This window comes from Pelodiscus sinensis, chromosome 19, assembly GCF_052426305.1.
Source record: "Pelodiscus sinensis isolate ZL-2025 chromosome 19, ASM5242630v1, whole genome shotgun sequence".
In the NCBI taxonomy this organism is placed as follows: domain Eukaryota; kingdom Metazoa; phylum Chordata; order Testudines; family Trionychidae; genus Pelodiscus; species Pelodiscus sinensis.
Window position 1 is genome coordinate 29,466,571 of NC_143070.1, and position 13,765 is coordinate 29,480,335.

The following is a 13,765-nucleotide window of genomic DNA, read 5'->3' on the forward strand; positions in this document are numbered from 1 at the left end:
TGTTTGTGACGCTGCATCAAACTCTCGCCCCTGCCAATCTCCCGCCGGGTTCAGCGCAGATCCCGCCCCCGCGAGACCGGCTCTTGGAAATCCCCCCCCCCCCCCCATGTTCCAATGTCCCCTTACTCCGGGTTCCCGCGCAGAGCGCTGCGGCCCACGTGGCTCCGGCCCCGTGTAACAGGCCGAGCCCCGGCACCGGGATCAGCTGATTCCCAGCCCAGCTGGTGCCGCGGGGCGCTGCCCTGGAGATCTAAGGGCCCGCGTGGCTCCGTGCAAAGGGCGGGGGGGGAGGCTCACCTGCTGCTGCTGGACCTGCCGGGCGCCCCGGAGACCCACCTGTGCATAGCCCCGCCCCCTTACCGCGTCACAATGGCTCAGCTGATGCTCCTTTCCCCTCCCAGCAGACCCCGCCCCTCCGCTCGCCGCCTCCCTCTGCCCGGGAAAGGGGGCGGGGCCACGGCCGCTGCCCCCTTGAGTCCCGAGCGCAGCACCGCGGGCGGGGCAGGTAGCGAAGGGACCCGGCTTGCAAACGGGAGTCCGACGCCAGCGCGGGAGAAGCGGCCGCCAGGTCCCATTTCCTCCCCGCTCCAGCTCAGGAGACAAAGGGGCGAGTCGCTCCGGGGAGGGAAAGCCCAGCGGGAGCCCCCGAGGAGCGAGCAAGCGGCTCGGAGCCTGAGCTCAGACACGGGACCGTCCCCCGCCGCAGGGACTCATGGCGGCTGCGAACCCGCTGAGCAGCCTGCGGGAGGAGGTGACTTGCCCCATCTGCCTGCGCTTCTTTAAGGATCCCGTGTCCTTGGGGTGCGGGCACAACTTCTGCCGCGCCTGCATCGGCCAGTGCTGGGCTGGCCCTGACCCAGACCCCTCCTGCCCCCAGTGCAGGGAGACCTTCCCCCAGCGGACCCTGCGGGCCAACAGGCAGCTGGGGAACATTGCGGGGATCGCCCAGCAGCTGAGCGACCAGGCGGCCGGAGCGGGGCTGTGCCCGGCGCACCGGGAGGCTTTCAAACTCTTCTGTAACCAGGACCGAGAGCTCATCTGCGTGATCTGCAGGGAGGCCCAGGCTCACCGGGCCCACACCGCGGTGCCCATAGAGGAGGCTGCCCAGGCCTACAAGGTAGGAATTTGCTGGGCAGGGCGACTCTTTCCCTTTGGGTGTGTGTACTGCGTTTCTGACCAGAGCTCCTAAAGGCATCAACATCAACCCTCCCCCCCCCCCCGCCGCCCCGCCCGTGCTAGGTGCTGTGCAAACTCAGAGACAATCCCTGCTCCAAAGAGCTGAGCTTCTAAACCAGTGAAGCCAGCGCTGGAAGTGGAGCTGTGTGGATTATGGGTGGAGCTGCAGCTTTTTTTCCCAACAGAATTCCCCCTGCACACGTGTGGTTTTTTTGGAGGAGGGGGTGGGGTTAATCAGCATTTTTTGTTAAACTATCTGGCAACCCTAGCTATCTGCCACTCTAAGGACAGAGTTTCAGAGGGGTAGCCAGAGTTTCAGAGGGGTAGCCATAACACACGGAAAGACTATGTAGCACTTTAAAGACTAACAAGATGGTTTAATAGGCAATGTGACAAGGAGTCCTGTGGCACCGTATAGACTAACAGGTGTATCGGAGCATAAACTTTTGTGGGCAAAGACCCACCCATGCATCTGACGAAGCGGGTCTTTGTCCACGAAAGCTTATGCTCCGATACATCTGTTAGTCTATAAGGTGCTACAGGACTCCTTGTTGCTTTTGCAGCTCCAGACTAACATGGCTACCCCTCTGATAATAGGTAACGAGCTTTCATGGGCCAGACCCACTTCCTCAGATGTTAGTCTGTAACTTTAAAAACAAGTAGTCCTGTGAGACTAAGCATCGTGAGCTTTGGTGGGCAAAACTCACTTTACCAGCTTATGATTTTAAAGACAAAGTGGACTATATTAATGGACCAATAAAATTAAAGAAGAGGCTGATTTCCTCATACAATGTTGTGTCTCCATGTTGGAGCACCTCCAAAGTGAGAACAAGCCCTTTCCCCCCTGCCAAACAATCAAGCTCAACATTTGAGTCATTTGAATGTGTTGAATTTTCAGCCAGGAGTCTCTTTCTCCCAAGTGTTCGTTAGGCGCTGAAGCGTAATATGCACTTTTTAAGAAGCGTGTTAAATGTTTTTACCACAACTCTCTTCCTTTAAGCTGCCCACACTGCTGCAAAATGGATATGACTTCAACCCTCTGGCTTGCAGAACTTGGAGGATTTAGTGTCCCTGCTCCTCTGTACGAGGTCTGGTGCCCCCAGGGCCCCGCTGTTCCCTGGCAGCCTGACGCACACGGCACAGAGGGACGCAGGGCTGAGATTGGGGTCAGAGATGCTTGGCTGCCATTGGAATGAACAGAAGTTGTGCTTTTAAATCCTCTGTGTGGCTTTACAACACCTCACCCCTGGGAAATTACAGAAGACACTAGAGGCACATTTTCAAAAGCACCACCTGGCTTTAGAGTCCAACTCCTATTTTCAAAGGCGATTAAGGCCGGTATGCCCAAAGGAACTTGGGTACTGTAATGCGCAGCATGGCAATGCCTGTCTTTTAGGCACCTAGAAAATCTCTAAGGACATAGAAATGGCCAGACTTGGTCAGACCAAAGCCCCCTCCTGCACCTAAACTCACTCCCAGACCCATGCCCCTCACCCCCTCTTACACCCCAATGCTTAGGGAGGGAGTTTGAGTGCAGGAGGGGGCTCCAGGCTGGAGCAGAGTCCTTAGTGCAGGACTTGGTGAGGACTGTGGGCTCAGAGAGTATCTGGGGACTGGCACAGGGGCCTCTGGGTTTCCATGTGGCTCCTGGAAACTGGTTGGCTGAGCTCTGGCACCCTCTGTGTCTACACCACAGGATAAAGTTGAATGAAGATGAAATTTCAGCTGTGTTAATGGCGTTGCTGAAGTCAAACTCGGCTTTTAGCCTTGTTCATGCTGCAGGAAGTCAAAGGGAGCACGGTGTCATTTTCACTCCCATTACTGCTCGTGGAAACAGGCCGTGTCGCATTGACCGGAGCACCCTTCTCAGTTCGATTAGCTGTCTTCACTAGACCCACTGATTCAAACCCTGGAAGATCGACAACGGCAGCTTCAATCCTCTCTGCAGTGTAGCTGTCCCCTTTGGGAGCAGCCCTAGAGGGGGAAGGGGAAAAGGGGATCTCCCCATGCCACGCTGGTGCAAGTGCTGCCACCTTTGGCCAGTATCCAGCCAGTGGAGGCTGCTTTGACTGTGTTGGAGTCAGAGGCACCAAAGTTGTGTCTGACCCTGCATCGCTCCACATGCAGTGGCTGGGGGGGAAGCCTGCCTAAGTGTTAGCCAGGAGGGAGAGTCGTCGTCATCTCAAATGTGGTAGACACCCCTCTCCCTGGTTCGAGCTCCCTCTCTTTAGTGAAGAGAAAAGGGATTTGAACAGGACTCTCCCTCCTATCAAGAGGTAATTATGACGTTGCCATAAGCACCATCTTCAGGCAGTGGGAGAGGGAAAGTCACTGGTAGCCTGAGAATTCAAGGCCCTGAGGCTGCGTAGGAAATCCCAGCCTTGGGGAGCAAAATCAGCACCGTGGGCATAGGGATGAGGAGACTCCTGGGCCTCCCTCCCAGCTGTTGTTTTCCTCACCTCAGGAACAAATTCAAACCTGCCTGGATGCCCTGGAGACCGAGCGGAAGGAGCTTCTGGAGTGGAGACAGGATGGGCAGAAGCAGAGCCAGGACTATCTGGTAGGCGCCCCCAGTGACAATCCAGCAGTGACCTCCCTCAGGGCGGGTGTTTCTCTCTGTGGGGAGCGTGTCAGCCCTTGGCAATACACAGACCGATCTGGGTGAGCTGGGCTCTGTCTGCACCACCTCGGGCGGCCTGTGCGGCATGTGTGGTGATGCAGCCTAGCAAAACAGCAGCCTGTGTCCATGCTGCAGGGTGCAGCTACAAGGGTGGATGAAAGGCTCCACCGAGGGAGGCAGGAGAGCTACCAGGGCTTTTCCCCAGGGCCCTAACATCTGTGTAGTGTAGTTGTGCCTTAAATCACGTTTTAATGTAATGTCCTTAGACCAGCACAAAACAGTGTGGTTTAAAATGTTTGCACTTAACGTGACTTGCCTAGTTAAACGGAGATAAAATGTGCTAACCCCCAAGTTTAGTGCAGGGCTAGCGATAATGTATTCGATAACCTCCGGGCAACCTAGAGCACTTTGCCTCTTGTAGACCTGCCTGTGGGTGGCGGGTAATGTAGGCAAGGGAAGGGGTTACCTTCCCAAAACTGCTTACACTGCCTGGCTGCCCAGGAGGGGCTGGGATCATAACCATGTGGCAATCTGGCTCCTGAGCATCCAGGGGAAACTGAGGCCATGTGGCAGCCCCAGTCCTCACCTGGGGTTGGGCTTTGCTGGTTGGGGCGCAGGTTGTTGAAGGGGTGTGGAATTGGATGGAAGGGGCGGGGCTTTGGCTGCCTTCCCAAGTTGGTCCTTCACCTGCCACCCACGACTGGGGCTAACCATACGCTAGTGTCTGGTCAGCAGTGCTGACTGGACAGAGTCACATTCTCTCTTTTGACTGGACGTTCTGGTTGAAAACTGGACATCTGGCAACCCTAGTCCCTGACCGGTCCTTTTCCTGTTCATGTCCCTTCATCACAGGGCACGATAGAAGCCGAGAGGCAGAAGATTGTGGCCGAGTTTCAGCAGCTGCGTCAGTTCCAGGAGGAGCAAGAGCGACTCCTGCTGGCCCCGCTGGAGAAGCTGGCTGAGGAGATTGTGAAGCTACAGAATGAAAATGTCGCCAAACTGTCTGAGGAGATTTCCCGTCTCGGTGACTTGATTGAGGAGATGGGAGAGAAGTGTCAGCAGCCAATGAGCGAATTCCTGCAGGTGAGACAGTTAAAGACACCCAGGTTCCTGCGCAGGGAAGGGTGAGATTCTGATTAACTGTAGAGTTGATTCAGATGGTGGACCGCATCAGGCTAGGTCTGGGCACAGCTGAGGGCATCTGCTCAGGGTGAATTGCTCAAATTCAGGGCTCCTTATAGCCCCCAGACTGGAGACCTTCCCAAATAGGCCACAAACCAGTCCCACAGAGCGCTTAAATTGCCTGCCTGGCCAGCCAGAAGCCTCACGGACCAAAACCCCTCCGACACCCCAGCAATATCCATGCCCCAGATGGCCCTGGGCCTCATACACAGGTGAGGGTTTTCAGGGCTCAATCTTCCCTTCCCCGAACAAGTTCTGTCCGGTTCCAAGAAACCAGCCACAGATCCCAGGTCAATTTACCCTCTGGATCTTACCCACAAATCATGCTGAGCCCATCCTTTAGAATCTAAAATCCAAAGGTTTATTACTAAAAGAAAGAAAAGCATGAGAGTAAGGTTGTTAAAGTATCATACATTACATGCATCGAATCTCCCAGTTCTCGATGCAGGCTCACAGCAGAGATGTTATAGCTGATGGCTTAAAAGTCCTTGGTGTACATCCTATGTCAGGATGGGTCCACAGTTCTTCCCGGCTCGTGATTCCCTGCGAGGCCCCATCTGGGGCAGATGCAGATCTGAAGACCAAGATGGAGTCGGCACATGGCATATTTATATCCCCTCCTGGCTTCCTCCAAGCTGGAGAGAGTCACATGGCCAGTGGCCAGGTGTGTCTTTGGCCTCCAGAGGTCCATTGTTCCCTGGAGCTTTGCTCATTAGCATGTCCATGGGCAAACATTCCCATTGCTCTGCCTCGGACAGAGAATCTTTCACCATCAACACAGAGTTCGTATTTATAACTCCACACACAGACGTTATACAGGTATATGAAGAGCATTTACAGAACTCGTGGACAATAGGCATTCGTTTGACACCTTACGTGGCCCCCTTTGTATCAATTTTTGGGGCAAACACCCCTCATGGGCGCAGCAGTGCTTGGCTGCTTCCCTTAAACTCCGGTAACGTGACAGATGGCAGAGAGGTCCCACTCGAAAATGGAGACTGGCTGGCCCCTGGAGAGAGCAGCACTGCACATGCAACATGTAGCTGTGCACAGCACCACAACATTGGGGGCAATTTGGTGCCCCAATTTTTGTGGTGCCCCACATGGCTGCTTATTTTGCATAGAGAGTGGGCTGTCCTCAGCAAAGCAAGTCCTCTCCAGAGTGTCAGGGATCCCCAACTTGTGGCACGTGGCAACGAGTTCTCTCTTCTCTCTCCTAGGACATCAAAAGCACCTGGAGCAGGTATGTGGCTCCTTCCCCCTCCCTCCCAACACATCACAGTGCTGGTGAGCGATTGGTTGCTTGGTGGCAGTTGGGAGCCTGGCTTGGTTATGTCCTTTGGAAAATCCCAGGAAGGCACCTTTAACAATTGTCTTATGTGACTAGCCCAAGGTCATACATGGAGGCTGTGGCAGAGCAGGGAATGGGCCAAAGGTTTCCAGAGTCCTGCAGCAACTCCTTAAGGGAGCAGCTTGTGAGCCCCTTATCCTCTTTAACTCCCACTTGAGACTCTCGGCATTTAAACACTTGAGTGAGGTGGCTGTGGACTAGCCAGTGGGAATTACCAGAGAGCAGCCTCAGACTGTTCATTCTCACAAAAAAGACCAGAATTTGAGGATTTTTCCCCTCTCTCAAGGTGTGAGAAGGAAAAATGCCAGAAACCGGTGGCCGTGCCACAGGACCTAAGAGAGCAACTTGGTGTGTCTTCCCAACGAAATGTTTGCCTGCAGGAGGCTGTGATGAAATTCAAAGGTAATGGAAGAGCGTTGGGGCTCATGCTGCGGGGGTGGTAGGGGAAGATTCGCCTCTGGTGGAGGGAGGAGATGAATTCACAACCCTGCACAGCTAGACGTCGTTGAGGGAGAGGTGGGGGGACCCTCAGAGTTGATGTCACTTCTCCGGGCCTCCACCTGGATTATCTCTGTGGCTTCTGGGTATAATAGGCCAGGAGAGACTGAGCCTCCCCCAGATCAAGTCCAGGCCCTACGCACTCCCCTAAATTGGAGGGAATTCAGCTCTAGCTGGCAGCTTGGGGCTTGGGCTAGGGGCCCAGTGACAGCCCAGGTCAATTCAGCCAGGGCTCTTTTGGCAGCAGGGATGGGGTGAGCCCGTGGGTCGGATGTGCTGGAGGAGAGGTAGTGATGGGGTCTTGAGCGGAAGGGTCAGGGCCACGTAGCTAGTCTCCTGAAAGGGAGAGATGAGGCTCACGTGTTCCCCGAGTCTCAAATCCAACTCTAGAATCAGAATATCAGACACAGAATCACCAGATGTTTTAGAAAATGGACTTGAACATCTCTGGCTGGAATGAAGCATCCATCACTCGCTGACTGTCAATGGGAGTTGGCCATCACATGGCCTCCCCCCTTTTGAAAAGCCCAGAGTCGTCACCTAAAATGCCTGCATATTTATAAAGAAGGAAATAATGGCCAACTGATCTTCTTGTGCTCATTAGTGACTCCCCCTCCTGTAGTGCTTTGAGAGAGTACGGGATCATGGAACTGGAGGAGACCTTGAGAGGTCATCAAGTCCAGACCCCATGGCAGGACCAGGCACTATCTAGATCCGAGGTGGTCAGTAAGTGGCCTGGGGGCCAGATGCAGTTCATCTAAATCAGATCACACGGGTTGACAAAGGTCCCACTCAGCTCTAACCAAACCGCATAGGTGCCAAAAAGTGCTCTACATCTCTGTCTCTGCAGATGTTCCCTAGGGCTGCATCTAGACTGGCAAGTTTTTCCACAAAAGCACATGCTTTTATGGAAAAACTTGCCAGCTGTCTACACTGGCCGCTTGAATTTGTGCAAGAACACTGACGATCTAATGTAAGATTGTCAGTGTTCTTGCGCAAATACTATGCTGCTCCCCCTCAGGCAAAAGCCCTTTTCTGGAAATGCTTTTGAGCAAGAGGGCCAGAGTAGACAGCTAAAAACTGTTTTGCAAAAATGGCAATCGGGGCTTTCTCGCACAAAAGCGCGTCTAGATTGGCACAGATGCGTTTCCACAAAAAGCGTCCGTGCCAATCTAGATGCTCTTTTCCACAAATGCTTTTAACGGAAAAACTTTTCTGTTAAAAGTCTTTGCGGAAAATCATGCCACTCTAGACGTAGCCTAGGTGTCTGTTTCTCCTTCTGTGCATGACACCTGTCATCCGGACACCTAAGTCCCAGAGATATACTGCGAAAACAGAGGTGATTCTCCTGCTAACTCACCTAATAGGCCCAAATCTGATCCACATGCTCTGAGGACATTACTGGGTCAGGGCCAAAATGTACACAATATGCAAGTTACATGGATCTCTGACGTCCAGGCTCCACCAATATTCAGAGCATGGGGCCCCAGGTCTTGCAGTGTTTGGACCTGGGCTTCACCCCCAGCCTTGCCCACCACCCCTGCATGCCTGCCCTGAAGCTCCATGGGTCTCCTCCTCCAGTGATGCCTACTTTTCTATAGACATTGGGGGAAGGAGGGAGTGTCTGTAGGGTGGGGGAGGAACAACAGTGTGTGTGTGTAAGTTCAGACAGCAGCAGGAAACATCCCTCCTAGACTCCCCCCCCCCCCCCCCCCACACACACACTTCTTGATTCTGTGCTCAAAAGCATGAGCAATCCGTCTAACTGGTTTGTTCTGGGTCCCAGAGCAAATGAGACCAGCAGTTAAGTTGTCTGACTTCGCGCTCTGAAAGGGGATATGCACATACATACAGGGCAAGTAGACTAATTCAAAACAAAGCACAGAGGGGATTTGAGGGATTATGGGCCATTTCTGGAGGCCAGTTACAATTCAAGTGTACACGCTGGTTCTCCAGCCCTGTATCCAGAGCACAGCAAGCTCTACACGTCTCATCGAGGTGGTTTACCTCGAGCGCAGCAACTGCAGAGTTAGTGAGCACTCAGTGCTTGCCAGTATGGACACTTTAGGAGTTACAGCATTGGGAGCTGATTCACTGCAGAGTAACTGGCCAATGTTGACTTGGGCATAATGAAGTACCAGCTCAGAGAAAAGTATAACTCTAAACTCTCCTGTAAATGCGCCGGATGCCATTTACTCCAACAAGCACGATTACAAGCTGCAGAACCTTCAAAAGACACTTAAACAGACACACGTTTAATTGTCTTCATTATGCTCTTTTTTCCTTCCAAAGTATTGGAAAATATAGAAAATACACGGGGACTAAAGTTCAGATTAATTGAACCTGGTGTGGTGCCATACAGCCCACTTTGTCCTAACCGTATACCCCTCATTGGTCCTCACGCCGTCCCACCCCACGTCCCTGCCTAATTTTAATTACTAGGGAAACCCCAGTCTTCTGCTCTCTTCCCATCTGTGGTATAAGGAGCCTACAAGCCTGACTCAGGCTTTGTGGATCACAGGTGCCTAAATATTGGGTTCTGCGCTGCAAATCACCACCTTGCCTGTGCTTCTGGGTGAATCCACCGAGCCTTATATTTTCGTGAAGCTGTTTTCTTACAAGAAAGGGGGAAATCACCTCTCTTCTGATCTTTTCTTTTTTCAGAGGCACTGCCCTATCAACTGGGCCTTCTGCTATCAAAGGCCGAGACGGGAGGTAAGTTCTTCTGCAGATATTTACCTACAACAATTGTTCATTAAAATCTCAGCCTCAATGTTTAGAAAATCTTCTAACGGCTTTATGCTGGTGTGGTTTAGCCTGCCGAGTGGGCAGGGCAGTAGCCCAAGAGAAAATGGAAGTTAGGCTGTGACCTTGCTAACCTGCTGGCCTGGGTGAAAAGTACCTCTCGACTGAGGTGAGAGGTTCCTGTGTCTGGACAGGAAGGACCTTGGGGTGAGCAGCAGTGCTCCCTGTGAGCTGAGCGCTTGGGCAGCCACCCAGGAGAGATTCAAATGCCACCCAGCTGACTAGCAGAGCCCAGACAGCTGTCAGTGTGTGTTTCTACTGGTGGTGCACATGCAGACTGAGCCATGTGTGGATACCAAAATTTATTCCACATATGGATGGAAAAAGTCAAAGGGAACACTGTTCACCAGCCGAGTCTGTGTCCAGATGAACTTTGCAGTGTGGACAGGGCTTAACTCTTTCTCTTTCTCTCCTTCCAGTGCAGGTCACTTTGGATCCAGACCTGCCAAACCCCTGTATTCTCCTGTCCAGGGATGAGAGTGTGATATCTAGAGATGAGATGGCACGGGCCAAGAACACGTTTCACCCCTCTGCCTGTGTGCTGGGCTATAAGGGCTTCACCTCAGGGAGATGTTACTGGGAAGTGGAGGTGGACCACAAAGACACGTGGGTTTTGGGCATTGCCAAGGAGTCCGTGATACAAGAGGGAGCGACAAACCTAAACCCAGAGGCGGGGATCTGGGCTTTGCAGCGTGCAGGGTTTCTGTTCTGGGCCCTCACCTCCCCTAAGACTGCTCTGATCCCACTTTGTATCCCCAGTAACATTGGGGTTTATCTGGATTATGAAGGGGAGACAGTCACGTTTTATGATGTCACATCCTCTGGCAGAAAGCCAATCTTTACTTTCACGTCCTCTTTCTCTGGGAAGATTGTTCCCTTCTTTGGGAGCCGTCCGCTAGAAGAGTCTGTACCCACCACCCTGTCTATAGCAGGTAATATTTTTACTGGGAGCCACTTGAGAAATTTTTGAAGTGGCGTCGTGTCACCTCTGCCCCCAGGCCAATCAAGGCTTGTGGGCAGGGGGACACGTGAAGTTTCCATCAGCCCTGCCGGGAGTACATGGTGCTTAAAAGGGCCGTGTGCTCCTTGCAGGGTGAAGGAAACTTTGTGCACTCCCCCCCCCCCCCCCCATCCCCAAACTCTAATTGGCTTGGGGGTGGGGGAGTGGCAGGGCCTCCACAGGCCAGATCAACCTGCTTGATGGGCCAGATGTGGCCTGCAGAGGCTCTTCTACCCATCCCTGCTGTAGACAGACATTCTCTATGATATTGGAAGTGATATGAGATATCTAAAGTAAAGCAAAGATGTGTGGTTAAGAGACCCTCTTTACTGCTATCACACATGGCCAGCCCCAGGCATATGAAAACAATGTGTCAGGCCTTCAAATGTATGAGATTGGCTTAAAGATCTTTTTTTAATACAGCAAAATCTTTGTTGTTCAGCACTTGAATATCCGGAACACTTGGTTAACTGGCATTGCCCCCAGCCACTGTACCTCCCATCCTCAGGTGTGTGGGTGGGCCTGTCTCCCTTCTGTCCAGACAGCTGGCTTGATGCCTCCAGCTGCTGTCATTCTCAAGGGCCATGGTTTTCTCTGGGCAGGGACAAGGCAATAAGCTTTAGTATCCAGCATGTTTGAATAACCGGCAACCTCTGCTCTCCATGAGTGCTGGATAACAAAGCTTTCACTGTAGGGTTAGTTTCTTCTGTTTTGGATCTTCAGCTTTTCAACCCAAAGGCCAAGGCCAGAAACGTACCTGTAATATAATCTGAGCTTCCCCTGCCATCTGTCTCCTCCAGCAGCTGGGACTGTAAAGAACAAAAAAGTGCCACAAGATTCACAATAAAATGATGAGAGGACAAGAGTGAATGGCCCCGCAGTGTCTTAGTGAACAGAGTTTCTAACTCTTTCTATCTACCTGTGTCTCACTCTGTGACCCTCCACACACACAAACCGGCCAACCCAGAGCCATTCCAGGGTCCTAGATGAGCCTGCTAGTCTTAGGGCAGGTCTATACCTCAGAAGCTGCAGTGGCACAAAAGCACGGGGGGTGTTGCTCTGCTGTCACGCTCCAGTAAGGCTGTGCTACCCCACAGGGAAGCGTCTCCCCTCAGAGTAGTTAACCGTGTGGTGTAGTGATACCAACTGATTGGGTGTAGACAGCGCTCTGCGAGAGGCAGGCGCTCTCAAGCGGAGCAGCGGAACGCTGTCTACACCTGGTCAGTTGGTATCACTACCCCATTTGGCGTGGGGGAGGGGATGTAGTTATACCAATGGAAGTGTGTAGTGTCAATCTGGCCTAAATTCTCACTCACCTGGGCTCATCTGTCAAAGCCCTCTGCACTTTACCCATGAATGTAAAAAACAGAAATGTTTTCTTCCTCCCTTTCCCCCCTCCTCCCACCCAGCTCAAGGCTCCTCTTTTGCTGCTTAGTTATTTGGATGTGGTAGAGGCAGGTGACAAAATTCACAGAATAAAGTTTATTTCTAGCTTCTGGTCTTCCATCTTATTGTGAGGATATTAGATCTGTACAGCTCTGCCATGAAATGCTGGACAGACCCCACGAGCAAATGCCGTAAGGGGGGGCTTGAAGAAAAGCATCTAGGTAATGCTAAGCCAGGGCACTCCTACCTTTCTAAGCACAAGATCACTTTTCTACTTTAACTGCAATCCAGGCTCTACCTCAAACCCAAACAGCCTGGCCCTGCCTCCTTCCTGCCCCTTCTTCAAGGCCCTGCCCCTGCTCACTCCAGTCTCCCTCCCCAGTCCTCACTCACTTTCATCTAACTGAGGCAGAGGGTTGGGGTGCAGACTCTGGTCTTGGGCTAAGGGACTTGGTGAAAGGGGCTCTGAGCTGAGCCTGGGGCAGGGAGTTGAGGTGTGGGGGGAGGTTCAGGATACTGGCTCTGGGAGTGATTGACCTAATAATGTCAGTATCTATAGTACAATGTCCCTCCCATAGGACAAGAAGCAAGGGGCTTCAACTGCAGCCAGGGAGGTTGAGGTTGGACATGAGGAAAAACTTCCTGTCCGGGTGGTGAAACACTGGAATAAATTGCCCAGGGAGGTTGTAGAATCTCCATCCCTGGAGAGATTTCAGAGCAGGTTGGACAGACACCTGTCAGGGATGGTCTAGATGGTGCTTGGTCCTGCCGTGAGGGCAGGGGACTGGACTCGATGACTCTCATGGTCCCTTCCAGTTCCAGTGTTCGATGAGTCTGGGATTCTATCCCCGGCCCAGCTCGCCTTCTCTGCTGACTGAATAACCCCACCCCCGCCAGAGGTGCAGCACGTCAGTCGACGCAGATTGAGGCAGGGACAATGTAGATCAGGACGGGGCAAAATGCAGCCTGGGGCCTGGGTTGGGCCCACCTAACACTTTGGTCCAGCCCCTGGACTGCATCTGGCTGTTGTCTATTTATGTTCTGCTGCCCGTACCAAAGAATTTCCAGGAGGTGGCTGAGGCAGCAGGACCCTCCTTAAAGGGCTCGTGGTTCCCGGTCACAGCATGATCCTGGCAAGGCCAGAGCCATGAGCCTTTATAGTAGCCATAGACACCATGGTCAGTGACCAGGCAACATGGTAGCAGTGAGGCCAGGAGCCCTTTGCTGCTGTTTTAATTCAAAGCATCCCAGCCAGGCAATGCTGGGAGGAGGCTGGCCCTTTCCACCCCACACCCTGCCCTTCCTGGGGGCCCACAGCTAGCCCATGGCCAAGTACCAAAATTTATGTACCCTTGCAACAATTATTACCCACCCCTGGTGTAGCTGATATATTGCTGAAGTGGCCTCCAGGAGGTGTCCCATGATTCCCCATTTTACGACCACTCCGGTCCCCCTTTTCAACTCTGCTGTCCGGTAGGAGGATGCAAAGGGACAAGCCCTTCCCCATTAAAGAACCCGGGAAGTTCTGAATTTTCATTGCCTGCTTGCCCCACGTGGAGAGCTCACGGAGCAATGGCCCAGCCAAGCATGCTGGCCACGTGCTCCAAATATGCTCCTGCTGCAACTGCACAGGAGGTTTTGGATCTCCTGAGTGTGCAGGGAGAGGGGTGGCGCAGGTGCTCCTCCAATCCAGCCGTAGAAAGGGGGACATCTCTGAGCGGCTTGCTTGGGGCATGGGGGAGAAGGG

General features: G+C 53.0%; 1 protein-coding gene across 2 annotated transcripts; it reads left to right on the plus strand.

Annotated features, from left to right (window-relative positions):
- The first annotated feature begins 321 nt into the window (after window positions 1-321).
- Window positions 322-11,943, plus strand: LOC142821541 (zinc finger protein RFP-like). 2 transcript variants are annotated; one of them, XM_075912780.2, is made up of 8 exons: window positions 322-751; window positions 878-1,117; window positions 3,641-3,736; window positions 4,649-4,879; window positions 6,199-6,221; window positions 6,616-6,731; window positions 9,492-9,542; window positions 10,052-11,943. In XM_075912780.2, exons 1-8 carry the CDS (start codon window positions 713-715, stop codon window positions 10,600-10,602), a joined length of 1,347 nt encoding a protein of 448 aa, XP_075768895.2. In that variant the 5' UTR covers window positions 322-712; the 3' UTR covers window positions 10,603-11,943. The 2 variants fall into 2 exon arrangements, with proteins under 2 accessions (XP_075768895.2, XP_075768894.2); XM_075912779.2 differs by having other exon boundaries at window positions 345-1,117.
- The last annotated feature ends 1,822 nt before the right edge of the window (window positions 11,944-13,765 follow it).